Source organism: Lacerta agilis, chromosome 13 (assembly GCF_009819535.1).
Source record: "Lacerta agilis isolate rLacAgi1 chromosome 13, rLacAgi1.pri, whole genome shotgun sequence".
In the NCBI taxonomy this organism is placed as follows: Eukaryota; Metazoa; Chordata; class Lepidosauria; order Squamata; family Lacertidae; genus Lacerta; species Lacerta agilis.
The window spans coordinates 5,165,636-5,192,466 of record NC_046324.1 but is presented as its reverse complement, the minus strand read 5'-3'; the positions used below and the strand labels follow the sequence as shown (position 1 = coordinate 5,192,466).

Sequence of the window (26,831 nt, the reverse complement as noted above, 5' to 3'; positions counted from 1 at the left end):
CTTTTCAGTAAGAACACTTTTATTTTCCTTTTTAAATACAATTAATAAAAACTTTTTAAAAAAGAATATATGGAATAAAGTTTGGTCTAGTGTTGTTTGTAGATCAATATATTTACCCAGCAATTTAAAAACACGTCCTATTTTGGATAATTAAGCCGTTCTGGACCAAGTTTCATTAAGAATCGGAAAAAAAACCTTTAAAATTACAATTCATAAGAAACCAGAAGCATATTTGTTGGGCTTATTAACTGATGATATTCCCAAAGATAAAAAGAACATATTTCTTTACAGGACAGTAGTGGCAAGATTATTAGTCGCAAAGAATTGGAAAACAGGAATAATACCAAAAATATCGGAATGGAGATCTAAAATTTGTGAATTTATGGCATTGGCAAAATTAACGGCGTCAGTTAGAGGAGGCTCTGTCCAGAAAGTTAATAAGGAATGGGAAAGTGTAGAAGTATATATGGGAAAATATGGAAAAGAAAATTAATTAATTGCAAATATAAAAGGTTTGCACTCACAAGGATATTGGATAGTATTATAAAGGACAAGTATATCAAGAATAAAAATAGATAACGCAACAGAAAAGGATAATATAAGTTTTAAATAAGATCGCACATGGGTGGGGGAGGGAGGGGTGAGGTGGGGGAGCCTAAGTTAGTACTTGAAGATGTATTAATGAATATCAAAAATGTGATACAAAACAGTTTGACATATGTAACAGGTAATATGTAATAGTGGCTGTAAGCTTTCTGTTCTTCTTTCTCTCTCTCTGTATTGCATTTTTGAAAGAAAGAAAAAACACGTCCTATTTTGTGTTGATCGATTAATCATAGAATTGTAAAGTTGGAAGTGACCCTGAGAGTCATCTGGTTCATGCAGGAATCTCAACTAGATCATACATGACAGATGCACATCCAACATCTGCTTTAAAAACCCCAAGGAAGGAGAGCTCACCACCTCTTGTGGGAGTCTGTTCCACTGTCAAACAGCTCTTACTCTCAGAACGTCGTTCCTGGGGTTCAGTCAGAATCTGCTTTCTTGTAACTTCAAGCCATTGGTTTGACTCCTATCCTCCAGAGCAGGAGAAAACAAGCTTTGCTCCATCCTTAGCTATTTGAATATGTTACAGGTAGGTAGCCGTGTTGGTCTGCCATAGTCAAAACAAAATAAAAATTAAAAAAATCCTTCCAGCAGCACCTTAGAGACCAACTAAGTTTGTTCTTGGTATGAGCTTTCGTGTGCATGCACACGAAAGCTCATACCGAGAACAAACTTAGTTGGTCTCTAAGGTGCTACTGGAAGGAATTTTTAGTTTTTATTTTTTTATTTTATTTGAATATGGCTATCCTATCTCCTCTCAGTTGCCTCTATACTTTTTCTTTTTGAGTTACCGGTATGTTTTGAACTCAACTCTAGAGGCCAGCTATTTCCCTCTTACTGGGAAATTTCTCTCCTACTGGGGTCCATAGGAAAGGAAAGAGAGTAATGTTACTGGGAAATTAGGAGGGGGGGGGGTAAGAGAGACAAAATTCAAAAGGAGAAAAGCAGAGAAAAAGCTGCCCCTCCTAGGAATGCAAACAAGTCTGTTTAGTCCAGTGGCCAGCAAGATGCCCCAAACAAGAAACCAACAAGCTGGATGAGTTCTGCAAGAGTAATCTGCCTACCAATGATTTCCTAGCAACTGGGATCCAGAGGTAAACTGCCTTCAAAAGTGGAAGCAGAACAGAGCCACTGTGGCTGGTAGATGATAGCTCTTCCTGCACGAATGTATCTAAACATATTCTAAACCATTCAAGCTGACAGCTGCCACTGCCTCCTATAAGAGCAAGTCCCATTGTTTAACAGCCCAGCTTAGAGTGTGGCAAGGCCTGAGTTTGAATCCCACTCAAGCCATGAAACTTCCCTTGGGCCAGTTGCTATCCCTTCACCTAGCCCTACCTCACAGGGGTATTGTGAGGATAAAATGGGTGATGAAGTATCAATGCAAAATAGAATTCATAAAATGCTAGTGTTGGTGACCGTGGGCAATGGCTGTTCCATGGGGGAAGAGAAGAAGGCCAACACATTTACCTAGAGAGTAAGTCCCATTGATTGTAATGGGGCTTCGTCCTAAGTAAACATGCACAGCATTGTGCTGTTAGGGTTAGGGCTTTTGGGGGGCTTTTTTTTTTAAAGGTGCTTTGTGCAAACCATCCTTGTGACAGATGCCTGCATTGCATTTGTACACACTTGTGAACTGTACTTGTTTGCCCAGCACCTAACAATGTTCCAGCCGTGGTTTTGCTGGGATTCACCATGTGAGGCTCTGAGAACCTGCAGTGTTCGCCGTGTTAAAGGTAAAGGGACCCCTGACCATTAGGTCCAGTCGTGTCCGACTCTGGGGTTGCGGCGCTCATCTCGCGTTACTGGCAGAGGGATCCAGCGTACAGCTTCCGGGTCATGTGGCCAGCATGACAAAGCCGCTTCTGGCGAACCAGAGCAGCGCACGGAAACGCCGTTTACCTTCCCACCGGAGCGGTACCTATTTATCTACTTGCACTTTTGACGTGCTTTCGAACTGCTAGGTTGGAAGGAGCTGGGACCGAACAATGGGAGCTCACCCCATCGCGGGGATTCGAACCGCTGACCTTCTGATCAGCAAGCCCTAGGCTCTGTGGTTTAACCCACAGCGCCACCTGCGTCCCAGCCCCACCCATGTCCCATTCGCTGTGTTACTTGTTTCTAAATCTCTGGCGGGGGAAGGACAAGTGAGCAAGCGAGAGTGAGCACACTCCCAACTGTTTGGCCAAAGGTGACCTGAATCCTCCCAGCAAGGCCTGGGGCCTGTATCCTACCACACCTCGGCTCTCTCGCCTTCTCTGTTTCCTCCTTAAGGGTTTTCCTGTTGAAAGTTGATTTACCGATATAAATCAAATGGCAATATTTACTGCAAAATACATGACTGGGGGGAAAAGAATATTATTTCCTAGAGGTGCTTTCTAATTGCTCTTCATCTTGGGAAGAAACACATTAACATGGTGATATGCCTCTTCCTTCTATCACACAATTTAATTTCTTTTTTAAAAATAAAAAAATCTACATCCTGCCAAGGGGCGAGGGGAATTCTCCTCCGACACCTGCTCTTCAGTGTTTCTCTCTCTCGCTGACACTAAGCTCCAAGGTGGGGATTTGCACCACCACTCGAGTGCTTAATTAGTTGTCTAGGAACTTTCGCCTTAATTAGTTGTCATCGCAAAGTTCAGGCTTCTCAGATTCTGCACTGCAACATGAAGCAGGGATTCAAGCTTGTGAGTTTACAGGTAACCAGAGTCAACATTCTGGACTGTATCCAATGAGGGGCTGAAAGTGCTTGTGCTCCTGCAGTGTAGGCAACCCAGTTTTTCAGATCCCCAACCCTGCTTCAGCTCTCTGCAAATATTCTATGCTGATGACGCCTGCTTCTTGGGAGAAAAGCAATGACAAACCTAGACAGCATCTTAAAAAGCAAAGACATCACCTTGCCGACAAAGGTCCGTATAGTTAAAGCTATGGTTTTCCCAGTAGTAATGTATGGAAGTGAGAGCTGGACCATCAAGAAGGCTGATGGCCGAAGAATTGATGCTTTTGAATTATGGTGCTGGGGGAGACTCTTGAGAGTCCCATGGACTGCAAGAAGATCAAACCTATTCATTCTCAAAGAAATCAGCCCTGAGTGCTCACTAGAAGGACAGATCCTGAAGTTGAGGCTCCAGTACTTTGGCCACCTCATGAGAAGAGAAGACTCCCTAGAAAAGACCCTGATGTTGGGAAAGATGGGGAAGGGGAGAAGGGGGCGACAGAGGATGAGATGGTTGGACAGTGTTCTCGAAGCTACTAACATAAGTTTGGCCAAACTGCGGGAGGCAGTGAAGGATAGGCGTGCCTGGCGTGCTCTGGTCCATGGGGTCACGAAGAGTCGGACACGACTGAACAACAACTAGATTGTCTCCCAAATCTCAGGATCAGATTTTGGGAGGGTACAGTAGAGCAGGAGAACGAGTGAAAATTGGATGCTGTGACTTGTGGAAGAGTAAAAACTTTCCACTAGGGCAGTTATTATTGGTCAAAGCTTTAAAACAACACAACATTTACAAACTGTTTGGAGTCCCTCATCATTGCCACCAAAATCAAGAAAAATAATTGGTGGCTTTTCTGAGCACCTGCCCATCCAAAGCAGCTGACAGTCAAGAACTATGAGAGATTAAAAGACCTACCAATGCAAAAAAGCAAAACTTTAAGCTACAGAAAACAGGAACACTGCACGTTAAAAAAAAATAGAGCCAGAAATACAACAGCAGACCCATAATTCACCCAGCACCCAGCTAATAGACACCCTACCTAGAAGATCAATGGAAAAAGAGACAGGTCTTCTTCGGGGCCTTCAAAAAAGCCAGCAGTGTAGAAATTTGATGCCAGACCAGTGGAAAGGAATTCCACACATGGGGGGCCATCACAGAGATTTTTTGCAATGCTCTCATAAGGGAGGACAGTATTATACCCCCATATTACAGATTGGAAACTGGGAATGACAAAGAGGCTGGGGGGGGGGGCTATGGCTAGCTGGTGAGTTTATGGCAGAAGTGATACCTGGACTGGAGACTCCTCGGTTCATGCAGCAGCCCAAGAACCCCCACGGGATGTCTGAGAACAAACCAGTCCTGAGTGCGGAGGCGCATGTGATGTCAAGACCTTGTGTGGTCCTTCAGCCGAGTTCAGACACACAACTCTGTCATCATGGGGAAGGCGAGGTGGCCCCCTGGAGGGGTGCATTTTGGGTGCCGTTGAAGGTTACAGAGAGGGAGAGGGAGCTGGACCACTCTGAGCGACGAAGATGGCAGGATGGTCTGCTGCACATCCTCCTGGTGGAAATGAGGCTTGTGCAGGAGACCCTCCCCGTGGCTTATGTCCAACATGAAGCTGTGAAGGCTGGGCAGATGCATTTTAATGTTCCATCTCAGGCATCAAAATGTTTTAGGCCAGCCCTGCCCACCTGGTCTGTGCCCGTTTTGCCGATGGACACGACGCAACCATCGAAAGAAGAGAGACAGTGTGGTGTTTGGGGCTGTTTCCGCCCGGTGTGAATGTTATTCCTGCTGGACTCAGCTTGAATCCCCACGTCACTCTTTTAACTTCTCGCTCTCCCATGCAAGGTAGTCAAGAAGATTTATGGCACTGCCTTCCATGAGAGATATTTTTCCCCTTAAAAGAGGCATTTCCCTGCCACACGCATCTATTCATCTTCTAGCTATAACTGGCCGCCTCTTGATAACCATCGCTTAACCCATGAGGGGAGTCTCCAGGGATGAATTTGTGTCTGTCGAATTAGACCAAATGTTTCAATAAAGCTCATGTAGACTTTATGCGTGCAACATGCTATAAAATAAAACCCGAGAATCCCCGTCCAAAGACGAGGCCTGGGGACATCAGAAGAGCCCAGCAACCTCCCCCTCCTTCTCACAATGGCCACCCGATGCACCCAGGAAGCCAACAAGCAGCAGGGCATCCAGGAGGCAGGAGGCTTCTCCTGCTGTTGCCCCCCAGAAAATAATATTCAGGGGTACACTGCCTCTGGACATGGAGGTTCCATGTAGCCATCATGGCTAATAGACATTGATAGACCCATCCATTGTGGATGCTCCTCCACAGCATAAGATTCACGCCAGTTAACAGCAGTCTGGGTGGGGAGGTTGTAAGGGATAAGGGCAGGGAGTAAATGTGACATGGGACATAATATTGCTGGTGGTCTCTTTGTTCTGCATCAATTCAATACTTAAAGGAAGACCATTTATTCCGCACTCAGTAGGAAGACAATCTGCTTTGATCCAGGGCGGCGAACTTGTGGCCCTCCAGATGTTTCTGAGCTCCAACTCTCTTCATCCCGAATCGCTGGCCTTCCAGGCTGCGGCTGATGGGAGTTCGAATCCAATGACACCTACAGCACACTGGGGTTGCCAGCCCTAGTTTGAATGGCTTGATCTCAACCGATTCAAACTTTATTTGTTTGATAGGGCAGGGGTGGATATTGATTGGCTGGGGTGCGCATTGAGGATGTACTTCTACTTGGATCCATTCTCTTCGTCTTTTGATGACCAGGGCAGCTTGCTTAAGAGAAACAGGATCAGACCCAACCAGCCCAGTATCACCATTCAGACAGAGGTCAGTCAGCTGCCTGGTGGGAAAGCAAGAGCCTTTCTGACTGCTGCTGTCGCTGCCCCCAGCAACGGGAACTTTGAGATAGACTGCGGCTGAGCATAGCAGCTCCATTCAGCCTCCCCTTCTGTCAAAGAGTGTCAGCTTTTGCTAATTAATCTGTAAGTCATTTTACAATTTCAGCATCTCCAAAAAGGTGCTGCCTTGACACTTCCGTAATGCGCAAATGTACTTAATGGGGAGGAAATGATTCATCAGCTGAAATGTTTCATCGGGCTTAATAAAAACGGGAGATCCCGTGTTATCAATCTGAAGCTTAAGAAAGAAAAAGGAGATTCTGGCATCTCTTGTGACACTCTCCCTGCCGCCGGTGTGGCCTTCCAGGACAGCCTTCCCCAACGTGGCGCCCTTCAGATGTTGTTGGACTACAACTCCCAAGTTCCCTGGCCATGGAACATGCTGCCTTCTGCAGGGGATGTGTCTGACAGCCTCCACATTGCATCCATCTACCCCTGTTCTAGAGAGGAGCAAGCAACCTCTGCTCTCTCCACATCCACCTCCCCCCCAAAAAACAACATTTTAAAATCCTGTGTTGTTTTGAAGTCAGGGGTGGGGTGCACACACCCTTCCTGTTGACGGGTGTTTGCTGCATTAGGAACACGGCCTGTTCTCCAAGAAACTCTCCCATGGCCAGCCAAGGCCGCCAGAGGGGCGTCCGCCTGTCCGATGGGAGGGATCCAGCAGCCGAGCCCTTGCACAATGTGCTGCTGCCAAGTGAGATCACACACAGGCCATTAGCACATCAAATGCCGCAGGGCTGGCAGGGGAGCCTGGGAAAGGCTGGCCCGGAGCGGCATGGGTCCCCCGTCCTGGGTCGGGATCGGCTTACAGTTTTCGCTGGGCGATTGGACAGAGTCAAAGCTCTGCAAGTTTGCAAGTCAAGCCTTTGAAGCGGATAATGTTTGGATAACGTTTCCTTTGGCCATTTATCTATGTTGCTGTTGCTGAGCAGGAACTGCAAACCATGTTTAAGCCAGACAGCCTTTCAAAGGTATCCAGGTTCTCCGAGGAAATATCTCCAAGCATGGGTTCAATCTGGATCCAATCCTGCATGCATTGTGCTGCACTGAGGGGGAAAGGAATGGTCTTCTCTGCTTCTCCTTGGTTACCAGTGCTTGCTGGACTAAGGGGGCTTGTCGCAATTCAAACATGGTGGCTTGGCAAGAATCCAGGGCCGGCTCTACCATTCTACCAAGGGAGGCAGTTGCTTCAGGCTGCAGGTGCTGGGGCTGGCCCTGAGGGCAGAGGAGGTGTGCTGCAGGACGAGGGTGGAATCTGGATTCTGCTGCCACTCCTGTTGTATGTGGCGGAACAAGGGGGTGCCATTTTGTCCTTGGCCTCAAGCAGCAAAATATTGGTGGGGGCAGCCCTGCAGGAATCAGGGCAGAGTGGTGGATTCCCCCCCCCCCCCCACTACTTCCATATTTGATCATTTGTCCTTGGGCTAGGGTTTTCCAATGGTGCACTCTCTCTCTCTCTGAGAGCCAGTGTGATGTAGTGGTTAAGAGTGGTAGACTCGTAATCTGGGGAACTGGGTTCGCATCTCCACTCCTCCACATGCATCTGCTGGGTGACCTTGGGCTAGTCACACTTCTCTGAAGTCTCTCAGCCCCACTCACCTCACAGAGTGTTTGTTGTGGGGGAGGAAGGGAAAGGAGAATGTTAGCCGCTTTGAGACTCCTTTGGGTAGTGATAAAGTGGGATATCAAATCCAAACTCCTCCTCCTCCTCCTCCTCCTCCTCCTCCTCCTCCTCCTCCTCCTCCTCTTCCTCTTCCTCTTCTTCTTCTTCTTCTCTCTCTCTCTCTCTCTCTCACACACACACACACACACTTGCACTAGGGTGCTGGTGGGGGCGGGGGCGAGCGGCACATAAGTCCTAGTGAAAGTGCAGTACTCCTTAGCTTAGTGGGAGATGCTTCCTTCTGAGCAGGGGTGCAGTAGGTTTAGGGCCGCTCTGGACCTCATGGTCCTCTTCAAACGGCTTACTTTAAAATGTGGCATATCAGCCCTGCTGCACTTGGGGACCCTCCTGCTCCTGAGTGGGGCCCTGGACCTCTTCTCCAAAGTGCAGTCCCTGAAAGTGGAACCACTCATGGGATAGCTGTGCTGATGACCTCTAGAATCTAGATCCTCTAAGATTCTAGAGTGAGGGAGATCTGTGCCCTCCAGATCTTGCTGGACTCCCAACATCCACCTCTCTGACTGCTGGCAGTTGGAGTCCAGCAACAACTTGTGGGGGGAGGGGAGGGGAGGTCCTCCACTTTGCTTTCAAGCCACTGTCAAGTCAGCGAACCAAAAGGTGCCTTTGCCTGCCACAAAGGGCCAAGAGGCAGCTGGGACAACACTATCTATGGAGGGGGCATGGAGCTGCCAGACGCAGAGAGGCCTCTTCTACACGTTGGCCTGATTTCATCCAGGTGACAAAAGGGGAGGGGGAGAGAGAAAGCACCCTCCCCCCACCCTCTGGTCCCCAGCAGATTACCCATGGGGAAATGCAGCCCTGGGTGCAGGGCCGGATTTAGGTTTGATGAGGCCCTAAGCTCCTGAAGGTAATGGGGCCCTTTCTATGTCAAAGCTGTCATAGAATCATAGAACCATAGAATCATAGAATCCTAAAGTTGGAAGAGACCACAAGGGCCATCCAGTCCAACCCCCTGCCAAGCAGGAAACACCATCAAAGCATTCCTGACAGATGGCTGCCAAGCCTCTGCTTAAAGACCTCCAAAGAAGGAGACTCCACCACACTCCTTGGCAGCAAATTCCACTGTCGAACAGCTCTTACTGTCAGGAAGTTCTTCCTAATGTTTAGGTGGAATCTTCTTTCTTGTAGTTTGAATCCATTGCTCCGTGTCCGCTTCTTTGTCAACAACAAATTTTCGCTGTTTTTCGTGTTGAATATATGCTATATGGTAATTTATGGACCTAATAGGTACCTAAAGCCATTTGCACATAACAAAATATGTATTTTATCAAAGTAATTGTTGAACTGAAATACAATTAAGAAGAAGTATATTAATAGAGAGTCCCATGGACTGCAAGAAGATCAAACCTATCCATTCTTAAAGAAATCAGCCCTGAGTGCTCACTAGAAGGACAGATCCTGAAGTTGAGGCTCCAGTACTTTGGCCACCTCATGAGAAGAGAAGACTCCCTAGAAAAGACCCTGATGTTGGGAAAGATGGAGGGCACAAGGAGAAGGGGACGACAGAGGATGAGATGGGTGGACAGTGTTCTCGAAGCTACTAACATGAGTTTGGCCAAACTGCGAGAGGCAGTGAAGGATAGGCGTGCCTGGCATGCTCTGGTCCATGGGGTCACGAAGAGTTGGACATGACTGAACGACTGAACAACAACAACAACAAATATTAATAGTGAAATGGGGGGGGGCAAGAGAGTGGGGCCCTAAGCTATCGCATTTTTAGCTTTTACGTAAATCCAGCACTGCCCGGGTGGGACAAAGATTGTTCTCCCCAGTCTCTGACTGACAGTGCTCCCTTGCCACATCAGCCTGCCCCCTCCAACTTCAGATGCCAGGGATGGGGGGCAGGGGGAGTGATCCCTTCTGCAGGCACAGCAGGTTTTCCGCTGCCAAGCGGTGCCCCTCTCCCCAACACAGCAACAATAAGACAAAAGCAGCACTGGGGGTGGTGGGGCACAGACCCTTTCATTCTCAACCCAAGGAAGCCTGCCAGGCACCCTTTTCATTGAAAGCCCACAAGGTGCTCCCAGTGATGCTGACAGCAGCAGGTGCAGCTGCTTTCGGTGCTGACACTGCACAGCAAGTGTGGCGTCAAGGTGGCCACTGACAAGAACCTCCATGGACCTGTTCCTCCTCTTCTTCACCATGCACCCCCTGCTCTGCTAGTTTGTACATCTGTGCCTCCCTCTGGCTCAGCCAACAGTGGGGTAGGAGGAGAAGCCAGAGAAGCAGCTGCCCTGGCCTCACCTGCTTGCCCAGTTGGATTTCTGCCTGGCAAGCGAGCAGCGGGCAGCCATGAGGGAGAGTGTGCAGCAGGGAGGGAGGAGACCCATAGAGAGGGTCTTGTTCCGAACAAAACCTGGAGCTGTCACTCCCTCATGGAGGAAATTTCTCCCCATTGTGGAGGGTCCTGCGGTGTCTGTCTTTGTTGCTGACCTGCACAAGATTTTTATATTAAGAGATATACTGTAAAACGTTATGTAGGGAGATGTTTCTAAGATATAAGGTAAGGAATAGGAATAGAGTTATAAGCACATGTTTTGAAATACAAAGCTATGCAAACACTGTTATTGAAAACAAACACTATAAGAACTAGGTTATATTCAGCATTTCCTATTATAAGAAAGATTAGTTTGTTTGAACCATGTCTCATAGCTGGCCAATCTATCAAGTCTGTGACAAAACCAGCCAGAGATCAGAGTGTCTCTTGGGCGGCAGCGGAAGGAGGTCGCCTGAGGTATTGAGAGCCCAGAGCTGGGAACCCAAGAAGGCCAACAGGAACAAGCAAAAGGGAATTGGCAATTTGAAATAAAGGACCCTGTTGCTCCTAACTGGTGGGGTTGGGCAGGGGGAGGGATGGCAGGTCCGGGGGAACCAGACCAGTCTGCTGGGCCCCTCTCTGTTGCCACTTCTCCTTCCAAGCGGGAGACGCTGTCATCTCTGCCACAGGCTGGCCAGTGACCAGCTATGATAAAATGTGAGTGGGATGGGGTTTAAAAACACACACAGCCCATCTTGAACGCTCTCTCATGGGGGTTTGGTTCTCTCAGCTGCGTTCCTAGGTGGGACGCCAACAAATGGCCAGGGCTTTGTTTTCAAAGTGTCCGCTTTGGGAGGACTAATCTATCACGCCTCAAGCTTCGCAACGTGCCTTTTCAAAACGCTCCAGGGGCCTTGGCCGCCCCCCACCCCCCCATACGAGAAGAGCAATCCCTGCAGACTGGCGTCCAAAAGCAAAACAACAACAAAAAACCCCACCTTCCCCCTTTTATTTCAGCCAATCAAAGAAAATCTTCAGCCACAACACCACCACCACCCCCTCCCTTAACTTGGTGGCCTCCCAAGTCAACAGAGGACGGCAGGTAGGACCAGAATGCTTTTCAGTCATAAGAACACGAGCCTTGCAGTTGGATCAGCCCCAAGGGGGCCCATCTAGTCCAAAGTCCCGTTCCTGCAATGCCCTCCCAGATGCCCGTCATTATAGGAAGTCTGCAAGCAGGACCTGAGTGCAACAGCACCACTCTCCTCACTCCTGATACCCAGAAGCTGATGTGCAGAGGCCCACTGCCACTGATTCTGGAGGTAGCACATATACTAAATAAGGGGTAGGAATAGGCAAGGGAACTGAACCTTCGAGGGGAGACTCAAATAAACACTTCCCCGCCACTTTTTTTTTCTTTTGCTTTCCTGTTTCTCCGGGAAAACCCGGTATTTACTGCTGAATCAGAGCAGATGGCTATTTGGGTTTTCCCAGAGATTGCTTTTTTTCCTTCCTGATTCAGTGGTAAATAGTGGGTTTTTGCTGGGAAAGCATGGGGCAAAACAAAACCAAAAAGCTGTGAGAAATGGATCTGGAAATGCAGAGCAACAGATAAGATGACAGGGAGAATTCGAAACCAGCGGGACCAGAAATTCTTCAAAGATTGGAGTAAATATACGAGTTATCTGAAAGACAATTGTAACCAACTGACTACGCTTGCAGGCCAAAAAGAAGCTTTGTAAGGAGAACTATATGAAATATTGCAGAAAAGATTTATGAGAATGGATTTTAAGTTATGGATTATTAAAAGTAATAGGATAAGAAATGTTGGTGGATAAGATTAAGAGATGAGGTTTGTTGGTGTAAATGTTGGTGTAAGATTAAGAGATGAGTTTATAAATGTTGGTGTAAGATTAAGAGATGAGGTTTGAAAATGTTGTATGAGATGAGATGAGATGAGATGTTCTGTTTGGAAAATATATGTAAAAACTAATTAAAATGTATATTAAAAAGAAAAGGAAACGCAGAGCAACGGTGGATGAGCCCTACGTCACATCTATGGCATTGTGGCCTTAGAAGCTGATCAGCTGGCCGTAGGCTTGGAAAACCAAGCCCAGGACTTGAAGTCCATGGCCACTTTTCTTGGAAGCAGCTGCCAGTTGATTTTAAGGAGTCCTTCCGGAACGCACGCTTAGAATCTGTGTCTCAAAAGGGCTGGCGGGTGTCTCTTCTGCAAGTGATCTGGGTGTTAACTTCATCGTATCTGTGTGACTCATCTAGAGAGGAAATAAAAATCATCACTTCTTAAAACTTTATCCAGGACTCCCTCCAAGAAGCAAGAGTTTGCCTGAGCACCCTGCAGAGGCCGATGATTTCAGACTTTCGCTGATAGCTAAACTTTATGGCCACAGTGGGTGAGGATGAACTTTGCCTCTGACCTGGATCCACAATTCAGAGTTTTCTTTTTTTTTAAAGAAAGAAATGCAGCTGCAATAATATTCAAGGGGGGGGGAATCAGACTCTTTCTCCCACTCTCTATTCATTTTGCAAAGGAAAATAAAGCTACTGAGGATGAGGCCTCGCCTCTGTGCAGAGCAGAGTCCCACCAATGAGACGGGATGGCCGAGTTTCACCTCGGAAGCCCTTTAAGGGAAACTTAATAGTAAAGACTTCAATAACCTGTTTTCATTTGTCGTCTCTAACCATACACAGGATTAAAATTGATAGCAGGAAACTTCGAAGACTGTCGGGGGTGTGTGCTCTTGAGCAGCACGTGATGTATTTGGCAAACGAAAAGATAAATTTCACCGACTCGTGTGCATTGAGGGTGGTGGGAAAAAATGGCAACTTCAGTTGTTACCTGAATTTATTTGAAATAACACACAAACAATAGACAAGACACATATAATACGGAGGAGTACACAGTATAAATGCTTATTGCTAGCACGAGTTTCTTCCAAATTCATGTAACAGAAAAAGAAATGAAAATCATCCCTTCACAATGAATATTGGAGATAATAAGAAAACTAATTTCTTAAAAGCATATTTCTTTTAAAAAAAGAAAAGAAAACTCTGACATAACCCTACAATAGGAGTATATGACATTCATGTTGCACAGCTCTGGTATAGCTTGCGATTGCATCTCCACGTTCGGAAAAGAACAGCTTGAATTATGCATCTAGCAAAAAATATATATCTATATTTGGAGACAAACAAGGATGGCATAAATATCAAACATGGGGGGCAGGATGCAGAGAGTGCTGGGCTAGGAAGGGAGGGGAGAGGGGAGATGGAGAGAGCCATGAAGGAGGTGGCAGAGAGGAAGACAGAGACCGCCCACCATTCCAGTGGGGAGTTCTCCTGGGCAAGCCTGTTTGACATGAGTGTGCATTGTGCAAGAGCACATTTGTGCAACTTATACTTATGCCACTGGAGCTTGCGCAGGGGAGCTTCCTGGCAGAGGGTGCGCCATGTGATGTAGTGGGAAGAGGAGCCTTTTGCATTGAATGTTTCAGGTTCTAGGCAGCTTTGGGCCAGCCAATGAAGTACTTTGCTGAGCTTGCATGCTTGAACTGGATCCTTGTGTGGAGCAAGAGGCTGCCTTGGTCTCCTTTTACGCCAAGCTCTCACCCCTTCTCATGACAACTTTCCAATGGCCAGGTTCATTATTAACGAACTCTCAACCCTTCGGTTTAGAGGGGACGAGCCTTTTCAGTGTCCAGAGTTTCTGTCTGAGTTTTTGACACAAAGTGATTCATTTTGGGAGATCCATTTTTTTTTTTTGTAAAGATGCTGTAGCAAACATGGACAGCTGAGTACACACAGCTGTCTTTCAAAAGTCCAGAAAAAAAACCCTCAATCAACCAGTCAAAAATGCAACTTTTGCACTGGTGTTTCAACCGCCTCAGAATACCACCCTTGGGGACGTTCTGTGCTTTGGCCCAATTCCTGGTAAATTGTGTCCAAAAACTGCTGATATTTCTGTTTCATGATTGGCCACTACATTTCACATTTGTTCTCTGTCTCATCCAGACATGATTTTGTCAGATGTGGGATATTCCCACAGGGATAACATGCAAACAAATGTCTTTGAATTTGTTTTCTCCTTTATAAAGAACATGAGGCCCATCTTTAATCTGGAACAAAGGACCCCCCCCCCCTTTGAAATCATCCCTGGCTGAATGAGGGTGTAAATGAGGAGACACCAGTCAATGGACTCAGTTGTGCCCTTTAGGTCTTTCCCTGGTGCCCATGAAGCCTGTGAACTCCCCACTTTCTGGTAAGGGTGGTTAACTTCTTCTCCATCGAAAAGTACATGGAGCTGAAGGAGGAAGATGTAAGAGTGACACTCTTTCTCACTTCCTGTTTCAGCTCTATGTGCTTTTCAAGGTTCACATTGACTCTGCTAGATCTGTGACCAGAAGGGGCGACTATCACATCACTCACTGAAAAATCCAGATGTGCCCAGAGTTCTAAATGGTTTTTCAGCCGCTAGTGTAAATTAGAGCCCCGTGTTTAAACCACACAATGAACCGGGATCCACCTTGATGTATCAGTAGAGTGCTGGGTTTGAATTAAGAGGAAACCGCATTCAAATCTCCATTACACCATAGAGCTTACTGAGTGAGCTTGGGCCACTCACTGTTTCTCACCCTGACCTACCTCACAGGCAAAACAAAATAAAATAAAAAATTCCTTCCAGTAGCACCTTAGAGACCAACTAAGTTTGTTCTTGGTATGAGCTTTCGTGTGCATGCACACTTCTTCAGATACCTGAAGAAGTGCACATACCTGAAGTGTGCACATACCTTTTGTGTTTTGTTTTGACTATGGTAGACCAACATGGCTACCTACCTGTAACTGGAACTACCTCACAGGATTATTGTGAGGTTCACACAGAGAGGGGAGTGAGTTAATGAGCGGAGCCAACATTGCTGGCTGCCTCTTGGTTCAGCCCTTGTTCTGTAGTTGGCAGCCAGAAGCACAAACAGATGAAATGAGTGGAATAATTAGAAAAAAGTGGTAAAGTGGTGACCTTGTGGGCCTCTGTATGTGGATCTGGCCTCCTTGAGGGAAACCACGCTGTTGCAGCACCCACACCCTGGGCTGGTGGCCACTGGTGCTCACCTGGCAGCATCAACCAACCGTCCCCTTCTGCATACATTTATATCCTTATGCAACTGGAGCGATGTTGGTTTTGGGGAATAAAAAACAAGTAGATTTCTCATTCAAGTAGCAATGAGAGGCTGTGGCTGCAAAGGAGGTGACACTCAAAACAGGGGCAGACTTTAGTCATCTTTCGTAATACGACCCCCTGTGGGAGGCCAAAATTTGGCGCCCCCCAATTGGATCTTCTCAATTTTGCGCCCCCTCGGCCCTAAATCCAGTGCTTCTCAAAGGCCGGCCACAAACTGTTGAATACCTTTGTTGAAACCGTTATGGAAGGAGCAGCAGCAGCGCATGTCCTTCCTTCACAAGAGGAGAGCTGGCAAGTGTACTTGGAATTGTTATGGTTAAGAGTAGCCATGACAAATCTAGGGATGGCCTCCTCCTTACTCAGATTTTCTTTTTGGCAAGTTGGTCATTAACAAAAATAAAAATAAAAAAACCACTTTGCAATTTCTCAAGTCAGACCACTCTTCTGCAGAACCATGGCCAAAGGATCATTTTTATTTTTTGCAAGGCTTCAGTCAAGAATGAAAGTCACAGAAAGCCCAGGTCACTTGCCACTGTCCCACCTTGCTAAGTGAAATGAGGACCTGCCTGCAAAGAAGTCAGAAAAAGGCAGGCGAACTGCAGAGGGAGGTTCCTCCTTGCTCCAGGGGCCAAATCAGCAACAGCCATTTCAGATGCAATGGGGCTCCTTTCCCCACATATTAACATATCATACGGTGTGGTGTCACCATGTTGTTTGTCTCCCAGCTGCTGCCACTGATTTGGGGGGTGCTAGGCAGAGCATGACGAAGAGGGGCAAAAACGATGCAGAACATGGCTGACAGCAGCCCCTTGTCCTTAAAGCCATTTAGCGCTGCTCTGAATGGAGGGAGCTGTGAGGTTGCAGTTAACCTGCTGATTTGAATATCAAAACCTCAAATCCTGCACAGGATTTGGAACTGCCCCCCAGAGATGCAATGGGCTCGTTTCCATTTTCCCACAGCTCCATTTGTGCAGATTCTGCCATGGGGTTCCAGGCATGCTCTTCCTCCTCACATTCGCTGCCCATCATCAGCTGCAACACTGATGGTAGAAATCCAGCTTGCAGCTGAAGAGGGTCCAGTTCCAGGAATCTGCTCCCACATAACTCCACCTGGGAGCAGGTGGCTAAAGTGGCCCTTTCCTCTCACCCAGCTCCTGCCTTTCTGTCTAGAAGAGCATGTGTAAACACAACCAGCCTTTTTTGGGGGGGGGGAGGTGATGGTGGGGGTTATACTGCAAGTGTGCTGTATGTCAGATCCGAAAGGGAAGTGGTTTCCTTACACATCTGCAGCTACAGAGAGAATCCAAAACTCCACCATCGTTTTATCTGTTGGAGCACTGTGTTTTTGCAAGTTTCCCTGAAATGAGGAGGAATACAAACTCACTTCAGGAGAAGAGGATTATACTTTCAAGAACGCACATTACAATCTCCAGTTAAGTTGCCCACCTCCAGCCTTGGGGCTTATATTTCTGGTAAGTGGCTGCTTGCTGAGTTTTGGGTCTCCGAATGAATCCAGTTGCAGCGCCCCCGTCATACAAGAATGGAGCAAATCAAGGACATGATGGTTGGGAAGGTCAGTTTAAAACAGGCTTTCTTTTCAGGAACATGATAGCGTGTGTTTACTTGCAATTTGTATAGTGGGAACATTTCTGAAGGTTTTCTAACTGTACTATATTAAACAAGTGGTTTGTGGCCAGCAGTGGGGTGAAAACCCACCCAGCTTAATGGCAAGCCTGGTTGCAATGCTATTTTAAAAAGAAATCTGTGTCGTTGTTTTTTAAAAAAATTCCTGAGTGCTAGTCCCCATAAAAGGAATACAGAGGGTCACTTGATGTACTGCAGTGATCAGCACATTGTCTTCTTACGAGTTCTTCTGAGGAACCTTTATCGTCACAGTTTTCACTTCGGAATATTCTCGCAGTCCACACTCTCCCCTAGAAAACAAATGAAATGTGCAAGATTTGTGACTAAGCACCATTCCTTCCTACAAGTACCACACAGAGATGCTTATCAGTCAGGGTGAAGCACCAACAAACAGGGATGGCCACCTGTTATGTACTGAGTTGAATAGGATCCAAACTGCAGCAGTCTGATTGGTCCTAGAACAATAGGATTGAGATTGCAGCAGTCTGACTGGTCCCAGAACAATAGGATTGAAATGGAAGCAGTCTGATTGGTCCGCAGGAACCACCCAATCCAGCTCCAGGTGGAAGTGAATCCGCACTCCGATTGGCATACAGGAGTATCCCGGAATTAGCCAATCACGTGGGGCCCATTGTGTAAATAGTGTATATAAAGCAAACGTTTTGGGGGAACTGCATTCCTCACTACTATGAGCTGAATAAAGAGCATGAAATTCACACTCGACTCCGAGTATATTTCACCACCCCTACCACAAAATAAGGTAAGGAGGCAGATCCTGGGTGCCACTAAAGGAGGGAGAGTGAAAGACAAGAGATTTGACCTGAGAAACCCCTGTGTGTGATCCCCGTTGAAATGAATGGGAGCGGCACATGTAGAGCATCATAAGCCTCCATTCACTTCAGTGGTGCTTGTAGAGGACAATATCCCTCTGCTCAACAAAGGAAATCCAGAGTCGGTGTCCCCCATCCCCTGCTCTCCCCCCACCCCAATTCCCCTCTGGGGATACTGGCAGTGGTTTCCTCGGAGGAGGAATATAGCCAGTTCATTAAGCTTTTGCTTGGGGAGAAAAAGAACTGCCTCCACCACCGCTGCAACCCTGTCTCCACTGGACTATAAGAAAGTGGTTCAAGGTCAAACACTGAACATAACAATCTCCCCTTCCCCCAAAACACTTTGGCCAAATTGAGGGCCATTTTGGTTCAGCTTTATCAGGCATCAAAATGCCCAGGGTCAGGTGCCGAAAGGTCAATGTGGATCCAGACTAAGGGCTTGTTTGCATGGCTGCCTCCTCCACATCCACTCCCACAGCATCACCTGGAGAGCCACCATTTCCCCCTTTCTGGTGGAGGCACCCCTTGGACAGGAATGAGCCCCGAAGCCCTCATTGGAAGTGTTGCTTACATCTCTCTCCCATTGCCAGACATTTTGAATCCTCCAAAAGGGCTCTGGGCATTTAAGGCATTGTAACAATTTATCCTGTCGGAGGAAGAAAGAAAACACCTTGATTACAAAGTCTCCATGTTATCCCTCACCCCAGAAACAGACACCCCGTTTTCCAGAGCAGGCATCAACCGCCCCCAGCCCTCCTCTCTCCTCCTCACCAGACAGTTCCTGCTTGCATTGCGGAGGAAACGGTCAAGGCCTTGTTGATGTCATTGGTGAAGACGGCAGCAACCAGTCCAAAGTCTGAATTGTTGGCTCTTTCAATAACTTCATCCATGGTTTTAAACCGCAGGATTTCTTGAACAGGCCCAAAGATCTGCAACAGAAATGGAGTGGGGATTGGGGGTAAATTAAAATGGCAGGCAGTCACCGTGGATGGGAGTCAAGTATGGATCTTGTTCAGATGCGTTCAGAAATGTTTGGCTCTTGTTCAGAAAAATTCGGATCTTGTTCAGAAATGGCACCCACCCACCACTGAGGTGGCTTCCTGGGAATCCAGCAAAGAGAAAGGTAGGCTGGCACAACTGGGCCAGGCAAACAAGGGGTGCTTCTGAGCTGTTGGGACTCTTGACCAGTGCTCATCCTGGCTGACCGCTGGTGTCCTGCCAGGGGGAAACATCAGGAACCCCCATGAATAGGGTTGTTTCCTGGCAACATCCTACAACGTCTTTGACCCAGATTGTGGGGAAAGAGGATGAGAGGAACAAATACCTCTTCCTTGGCAATGCGCATATCATCTGTTACGTTGGAAAAGACAGTGGGTTCGATGAAGAATCCCTTCCTTCCCAGCCCTTTGCCTCCACATTCCAGCCTTGCACCTTCAGCAATGCCGCTCTGAATCAGCTCCAGGATCTTGTTGTATTGTTTCTTATCAATCTTGAAAAAGAAAAAGAAGGAGAAGGAAGGAAAGAGAAGATGAGCACAAGCAGGGCCCTGCAGAGACTATGTGCATCCAATACAAGACCATCTTTTCCAGTGTCCTTTCTTCACAGTGGCCAACAAGATGCGCCTGGAATCACAGGCTCATCGGCTGTGGACATAACTTGATCTGCAAATCACAAACTGTCTTTATCAATTCCTCCTCTTCATTTCTTTGCCGTGACTGCCTGGCACCTGGAGATCTGCTCTCTTGGAAAACTACACACTGAAGTTTACATACATTGCACAGCTGTTATAGTGTTTTTGCCTGATCTCTCCCTTCCCCCCCCCCTCTAGTTTCTAGAGTAGTTTAACAATCAATCTCTCTTCACAAGGAATTCTGGGAATTGTAGCTCTTCAATGGGAACAAGGGCCCCCTAAGAACTCTCAGCACCCTTAACAAATTACACAGGGCCGTCTTAATGGGATCAGTCGCCCTGGTGGGCCGCCTCTCCGCCCACCTCCCTCCCGCACTGGCTGCCCCCTCAGGAGGGGGGTGGGCGAGGGGGGGATGAGGGGCGTGGCGCTGCAAGCTGGCCGCCCTCTGGAGCCTCAGCTGGAGCACTGGGAAGGGCGCGCAAAGCCCCGCGCCGCTCCAGCGCCATGACCCTCATCCCCCGAGGGGCGGCCAGCGCGGGAGGGAGGTGGGCGAGCGGGGGATGAGCTGGGGCTCCGGAGGGCAGCCGGCTTGCAGCTCGCCCACCGGCATGGGGGCGGGTGCGGGTTGGGGAGGGGGTGCCCGGTATGCCAGGGGGCTCGCGGGGGCGCCCCTGGGGGGCCTGGCGCCCTGGTGCACCGCGCCACCCAGCCCCTATGATGAGACGGCCCTGAAATTACAGCATCCAGAATTCTTTGGGGGAAGCCAGGGAGTCCTGGCTGCTGCGCCGATGGGAGGCTCGCCGATGGCCTCCCCGCGTCCGCAGCCTGGCCCTGCCTGGCGGAGCACGAGGGGCGCTGGAGGGATCTTCGCGCCAAGGCGCCGGATGTACTTAAGACGGCCTTGCATTTAGTATCAGGGCCCCAGATACCTTCCCTTTACCTGTGGTCCTTGTTCTGTGGTGGGGTCAAAAGGACTCCCCACCACCCTCCTCTTGGCGCGCTCAACGCTCCTTCGAACAAACTCCTCGTAGATGGGCTCCTCCACATAGATCCGTGAGCCGGCGGTGCAGCACTGGCCTTGGTTGAAAAAGACCCCCTGATGTGCCTGCTCCACTGCGTAATCCACTGCAAAACCAAGAGAGCCACATGCTGAGGGACCGTTCCCCACATCTGTGGCTCCTGAGCCCACGTCACACACATCACTCCAAGCTGCAAATAATGCTGCTCAACTTCAAAGCAACAGAACAAAACTCCATTGCTGGGGTGGTGGGCAGACGTTTGAAAAGATCAAAACATCCACACACATGTTATTTGTGTATGCTGCCGTTACTGCAGATGATTCATTCTGTTTTACGTAGGGATTCCTGTAAGAGCAGGACAGAGATCAAAAAGGTTTCGAGGGCCGTAAGAAAAACCCAAGGCGCTCTGCTGGAGGTCCTGGATGCTAGTTACGACAACAACGGATTAATTAATATTTTGGCCTGCATAATTCAGACTGTGTCAGATCATAAAACCACTGGCAGACAACTCAGAACTCAGCCTGTTGTTGAAATTTAAACCCAGTACAGTACTGTAACTGAGAACTGGCAGCTTTTGTCCAAATATCGTAAGAACATAAAGACAGTCTGCTGGATCATACCAGAGGTCCATCTAGTCCAGCATCCTCTTCTCACAGTGGCCAAACTGATGCCTAGAGGAAGCCTGCAAGCAGAACCTGAGAGCACAACAGCAACACGCTCCTCACTTCTGATTCCCAGCATCTAGTACTCAGAAGCATTACTGCCTCTGACTGTGGAGGTAGAGCAAGGATAAACACTGGGGCGGGGGGAGTATTATTTTTGTTTGTTACTATCTTATGTATGAAACAAAATAGAAAATTCTTTCCAGTAGCACCTTAGAGACCAACTGAGTTTGTTCTTGGTATGATCTTTCGTGTGCATGCACACGAAAGCTCATACCAAGAACAAACTCAGTTGGTCTCTAAGGTGCTACTGGAAAGAATTTTCTATTTTGTTTCGACTACGGCAGACCAACATGGCTACCCACCTGTAACTGGAACTATCTTATGTATTTTTGTGTTTTAATATTGTAAACCACCCTGTGATCCAAGGATTTAATCTAATGAAGTTAATAATTTGATAAATAAATTTAACAAACAAACAAACAAACTAGCCACAATAGCTAGTTGCTATAGATAGCCTTCTTCTCCACAAATTCTAACCCAGGTTGATGGCTATCCTTCTCTCCTATAGGAATAAGTTCCACACTTTAACTATACGCTGCGTGAAGAACTGTTTATCTGTCCTGAATTTTCCAGTATTCAGTTTCATTGGATGTCCTCAAGCTCCCTCATTATGAGAGAGGGAGGAAAACTTCCCTCTGTCCTTTTTATTTGTGCCACTGCACTGCTGTGAGGAACAAGCCCTGCTTGAGATGACCATGCTGCAAGATCTGGACTACCTCCTCCATGCAGACTGAAGGTGCGGATATAGGAATAAATCATATTTCTTAAAGCTATGACAGTTTCTGTCGCACCTTCTATTTTTCAAAGGAGCATAGATCTTGGGTGAATGCCTGGAACCCCCTGGAATCTCACTACCGCTCAGCAAAGAGTCAGGGTGGTGCCCAACTTTGGTAACAATATATACACTTTTTTGGGGGGGGGATTCCCTGATATAATGTATTTTTAAAAGTAGTATACACTTTCCCTGACAAACACATTTTTGTACATCTTTAATTGGTTGGAGGACTACATCACAAAGCTCAGAAAAGAGTTAATTTTGAAGGACAGCGGTGTTTTGGTTTGCGGGCTGTTTCAGAAACTGCGAGTTATTTACATTACATTATTTGCATTAGGCTCCAGTACTTTGGCCACCTCATGAGAAGAGAAGACTCCCTGGAAAAGACCCTGATGTTGGGAAAGATGGAGGGCACAAGGAGAAGGGGACGACAAAGGATGAGATGGTTGGACAGTATTCTCGAAGCTACTGGCATGAGTTTGGCCAGACTGCGGGAGGCAGTGGAGGATAGGCGTGCCTGGCGTGCTCTGGTCCATGGGGTCACGAAGAGTCGGACACGACTGAACGACTGAACAACAACAACAACAAATTTGCATTAAAATGTGAACCTTACAAAACCCCTCCCTCATCCTTACTTACAGTCGGCATCGGCAAAGATAATATTGGGGCTCTTCCCCCCAAGTTCCAGTGTCACCCTCTTTAAGTTACTCCTCCCAGCCGCTTCTTGGATCAGCTTGCCAACCTGAAAAGATGAAGGAGAAAAGGCCTGAGAGATGGGCTCAGAGCAACAGGCAGCTCAAGGCACTATAGTGAAATGTCAGGGGCTGACTGGACAATGAGAGGCGGGAAGCTCCAGCCAGAGAACCCCCTAGGGCAGTGTTTTTCAACCACTGTTCCGTGGCACACTAGTGTGCCGCGAGATGTTGCCTGGTGTGCCGTGGGAAAAATTGTGTTTATTTGATTCCTATTCAAGAGAATTACTTTATATATAGTCAATATAGGCACAGAGTTAATTTTTTTAACATTTTCTAATGGTGGTGTGCCTCGTGATTTTTTTCATAAAACAAGTGTGCCCTTGCCCAAAAAAGGTTGAAAAACACTGCCCTAGGGAAGCCTCAGGAGAGGAAGGCTCCAGACCAGGGGAATGCTGGTGGGACACGAAAGAGAGGTGGGGTGAAATGGTTGAATAAGCAACAGTTCTGAGTGAGAGAGAGGAAGAAGAGGCTGAAAACACTGCAGACGTAGGACAGACAGTTGGAGGTGGGGGCTGAGACTGCAACAGATTCATGGGAGCCTGCTGGTCCTACTGTATTCAGCTCCCCTCTTGTCTCCAAGGTCTTTTGCATGGGCCCAGAGGTCTCAAGGGGCCCCTCCCTGGTGGACTGCAGGGAAAACAGCCGGATGGAGAGGAGACTTAGGGGGAAGCAGGAGGCCCAGATCGTCAGTTCTGGCTACTTCTTCAGCGGGGCCAGTCTCACCTTAGGTTTTTCTGTTTGTATTCTGTTTCCTTGAATAAAGAACCAACTTTACTGCTAGTCTCTGTGCTGACCTGCAGCTGAACCAGCCCTGACACGAGATGCGGGTGAAGATGCATAATTATGCTGACATAAGAATCAAAACATTTGGATCCCCAGAAGCAATGGGCAGATAAGAGGGGAGACAGACGTATCAACAAGGGCCTGAAGTCACCCCAGTCTCTTTCCTCCCTACAAGTTCACAGAGATTCCCTGCCTGCCCACACAGTCTAGACCAGGGGTACTCAACCTTTTTATACCCACCACCCACTAATGCATCTTTCTTGATGGTAAAAATTCCTTACTGCCCACCAGTGCTTGATGGAGGCAGCAAAAAGCCTCAGCAAAACCAAGCAAAGCTTGCAAGAGCCCTGTTCGCCTATGCAACATCTGCTGCATTGCACTGGAGCCTTTCCTACGAGAGTTGGCCATATCTGCCTGTTGTCCACTGAGTCATCCTTAATCATACACAAACCTGAGGTAACCCCAACAACCTTGGCTGTAGGCTCAGCTGGGCATATAATGGAAGAGTGCCAGCTTGCCCTGCGACTGTGGGTGCCTGGGGCCGTGGTGGCCCTGGTGCCAAATTTTGTGGGTGCCCGGCTCCTTCATGGGGAATTTTATGGGTGCTTGGGCTCTCAAGGCCCCAGGGAGCCAGCACCTATGATGGAGGTTAATATTGTTAACAACACACACAGAAGCGGGTGGTAACATGACAGATAATTAATGAGCCTCTTCTCAGGGATCAGGTGGCATCCGCCAGCATATCAAAAAAGGCATCACACTACAAGCCAATGTTCATGGATAGATGACAGACCTCAACACTGCTTTGTTGCTGTCCACACCCTTGAACACGTTCAGATTTTTGCCAAAAGCACTCATGCAAAATCAACAAGAGTGGACAACAGAGCTGAACATATGAAGTGCCTGCTGGGTCAAGCCATTGGCCAATCTAGCCCAGCATCCAGATGCCTACAGTCAGGCCGTGAGCAGGACTTGAGCACAGCAGCACTCTCCCCTCCTGTGAGATGAAATGGTCATGCTTACCAACAGTTGTTTCTTCTTCCCCATCATCACTTGAAAATGGGAAATGTAGTAAAAATGACAGCATAAGATGGAGGAAATGCAAAGCAGAAGCAATCTAGCCAAAACAGTGCAGCTGGGAGGACAGAGAAGCCCAGTCCCTGGGAAGATCTCCTGTGCAAGCCCCGTTGACCTCAGCAGAGTTTCCAGAAGACCCAAATGATGCTTCACTTTAGAGAAAAGCATATACCTTCAGACTTTTCCTCCAGAACTGATTCCATTCAGATGCTTTTGACCTGAGACATCCTGATGGTTGGAGGCAACATATCCCAAGAACACCAAATCATTGTGGTATATTCACAGTGCAGTCAAACCAACAGTGCATGTTTGCTAGATAGGCACATGATAGGCAGGCCCAAACGGGGGGGGGGGGGTCATATGGGCCATTGGACCGGGCCTCCGATTCCAAAGGGGGCTTTGGTCAGCATACTCACAATCGCTCACCATTATTTAAATGTAAATACTTAAAATAATCATTTTCCCTATGTATTTTTTTAAAAGCACTATTGTACAGGTGAAACTCAAAAAATTAGAATACCGTGGGAAAGTCCATTTATGTAAGCAATTGTTTTCATTAGCTACCGGAGTTTAATATATGAGATAGACTCATGACATACAAAGCAAGATATGTCAAGCCTTTGCTTGTTATAATTGTGATGATTATGGCGTCCAGCTGATGAAAACCCCAAAGTTGAAATTGTTAATTTGGGGTTCTCATCAGCTGTACACCAAAATCATCACAATTATATCAAATAAAGGCTTGACATATCTTGCTTTGCAAGTCATGAGTCTATCTCATATATTAGTTTCACCTTTTAAGTTGAATTACTGGAAGAAATGAACCTTTTCATGATATTCTAATTTTTCGAGTTTCACCTGTATATCGATATTTTCTGTTTTGTCTTTATATGCAGATACGGTTCAAGCCTTGAAATAAAATTATTTGTCAGCATAACTTTTGTGAAAATTATTTATATACTTACTTATTTATAAGACTTCGGAGATCCACAGGGTAAAAAGGGGGGGCACATTATCTACCTGGCCCAGGCCTCTGCCTGGCTCTGCAAGGGCCTGATGATAGGAGTTGAAGCTCACAGAGTTTTCCTGTAAGTACCGTATGCTAGAAAGAGCTCTGTGAGAGACACTCCCACTGTGCCCAGCCGGAAGTAGGGCGAAGAAGCCATATATAAACTCCTTACCTGGCTGGGCAATTTGTCTTTGCTCTCTGTTGTTTTGCCTCTCTTCACTTTTACTCTTTATCTCATCACCAAGCTAGAAATGTGAAGAACAACCTGCCTGTCTGACCTCCAATGCTCAGACTCCATCTTAAGCTAGACTTAAGCATGCCTATGAATTACCATTTGAAGCCTGCCTGAACAAAGCTGCTGTTATCTGTTACTCCTCAACATGTATTCTGAGTGAGCAAATGTTTTTTACCTTTTACAAGACTGTTATGTGATTGTTGTTTTAAGGGAGAGAAAAGGAGAATCCAGTCTGCCATAAAGCATACTGGATTACTTGAACTAAAAGGCCAAAACTGGCCAATCTAAGCTTCCCTTTTAAGTTGCAAAGGGGTGCACTCTGCTGAACTCACAAACGTGAGGAAGGAATGATAACATCTAAGAAATATATCCTCTCCTAACATCTATACACATCCCTACAATCATCACAGTGGCAAACACCATGCAGTAAATCAAAGAACTGGCAATCTGTTGCCCCTTCGGTCTGCAACCTCATCCTGTCAACTGTTTCTATTTTTATTTATAAAATACCTCAGTTTCTTTCCCAGCCTTTCAAAACCACTAAACGCTCAAAGTGACACACAACGAAATCTAAACCAATCATATTTTCAGATCACAGCTAAAAACTCAATGAATGAAAAGCCAGCCAAGAGAAGTTGTGCAGCAAAACAATCTAGAGATGCTGCGAAACCAACAAGAGGAAGCCCCAAACACCTTCACAAAGAGGGAGTTTTCCACCTGTCCGGCAAGGGAGTTGGATGAAGAGGGAGGCAAGTTTGTTTTCCAGGGAAGGAGCTCCTCAGAGGGGCTGCCACAGTAGGTTGAGGGTGGGCATCTGATGCCACCTGAATTATGAGGCTACATAAGAGAGCTAGCTCAGTAAAGGAAAGTGCACAAATCAAAGCTTAATGAGTGTTGCAGTTCATCTGGGAGAATATGTGCTCTAACTCCAATGCTACTCCTCTCCTCTCTTGAATG

The 26,831-nt window shown here is 47.2% G+C and overlaps 1 protein-coding gene and 1 long non-coding RNA gene across 2 annotated transcripts in view; one reads left to right on the top strand and one right to left on the bottom strand.

Annotated features, from left to right (window-relative positions):
• Positions 1 to 11,245: 11,245 nt before the first annotated feature.
• LOC117056591 lies at positions 11,246 to 12,662 on the top strand. The gene is made up of 2 exons (XR_004427748.1): positions 11,246 to 11,297; positions 12,516 to 12,662. It is a non-coding gene; the product is annotated as an uncharacterized LOC117056591 (long non-coding RNA).
• A 4,303-nt stretch (positions 12,663 to 16,965) lies between these two features.
• Positions 16,966 to 26,831, bottom strand: part of ALDH1A2 (aldehyde dehydrogenase 1 family member A2) — a 70,917-nt gene continuing 61,051 nt past the window's right edge. The window contains exons 8-13 of the mRNA XM_033167601.1: positions 22,655 to 22,757; positions 20,437 to 20,621; positions 19,191 to 19,355; positions 18,638 to 18,795; positions 18,438 to 18,512; positions 16,966 to 17,326 (exon numbers count right to left, since the gene is read on the bottom strand). Coding sequence (XP_033023492.1) covers positions 17,254 to 17,326; positions 18,438 to 18,512; positions 18,638 to 18,795; positions 19,191 to 19,355; positions 20,437 to 20,621; positions 22,655 to 22,757 — 759 coding nt within the window. The 3' untranslated portion in view covers positions 16,966 to 17,253. The remainder of the gene's footprint in view (positions 17,327 to 18,437; positions 18,513 to 18,637; positions 18,796 to 19,190; positions 19,356 to 20,436; positions 20,622 to 22,654; positions 22,758 to 26,831) is intronic.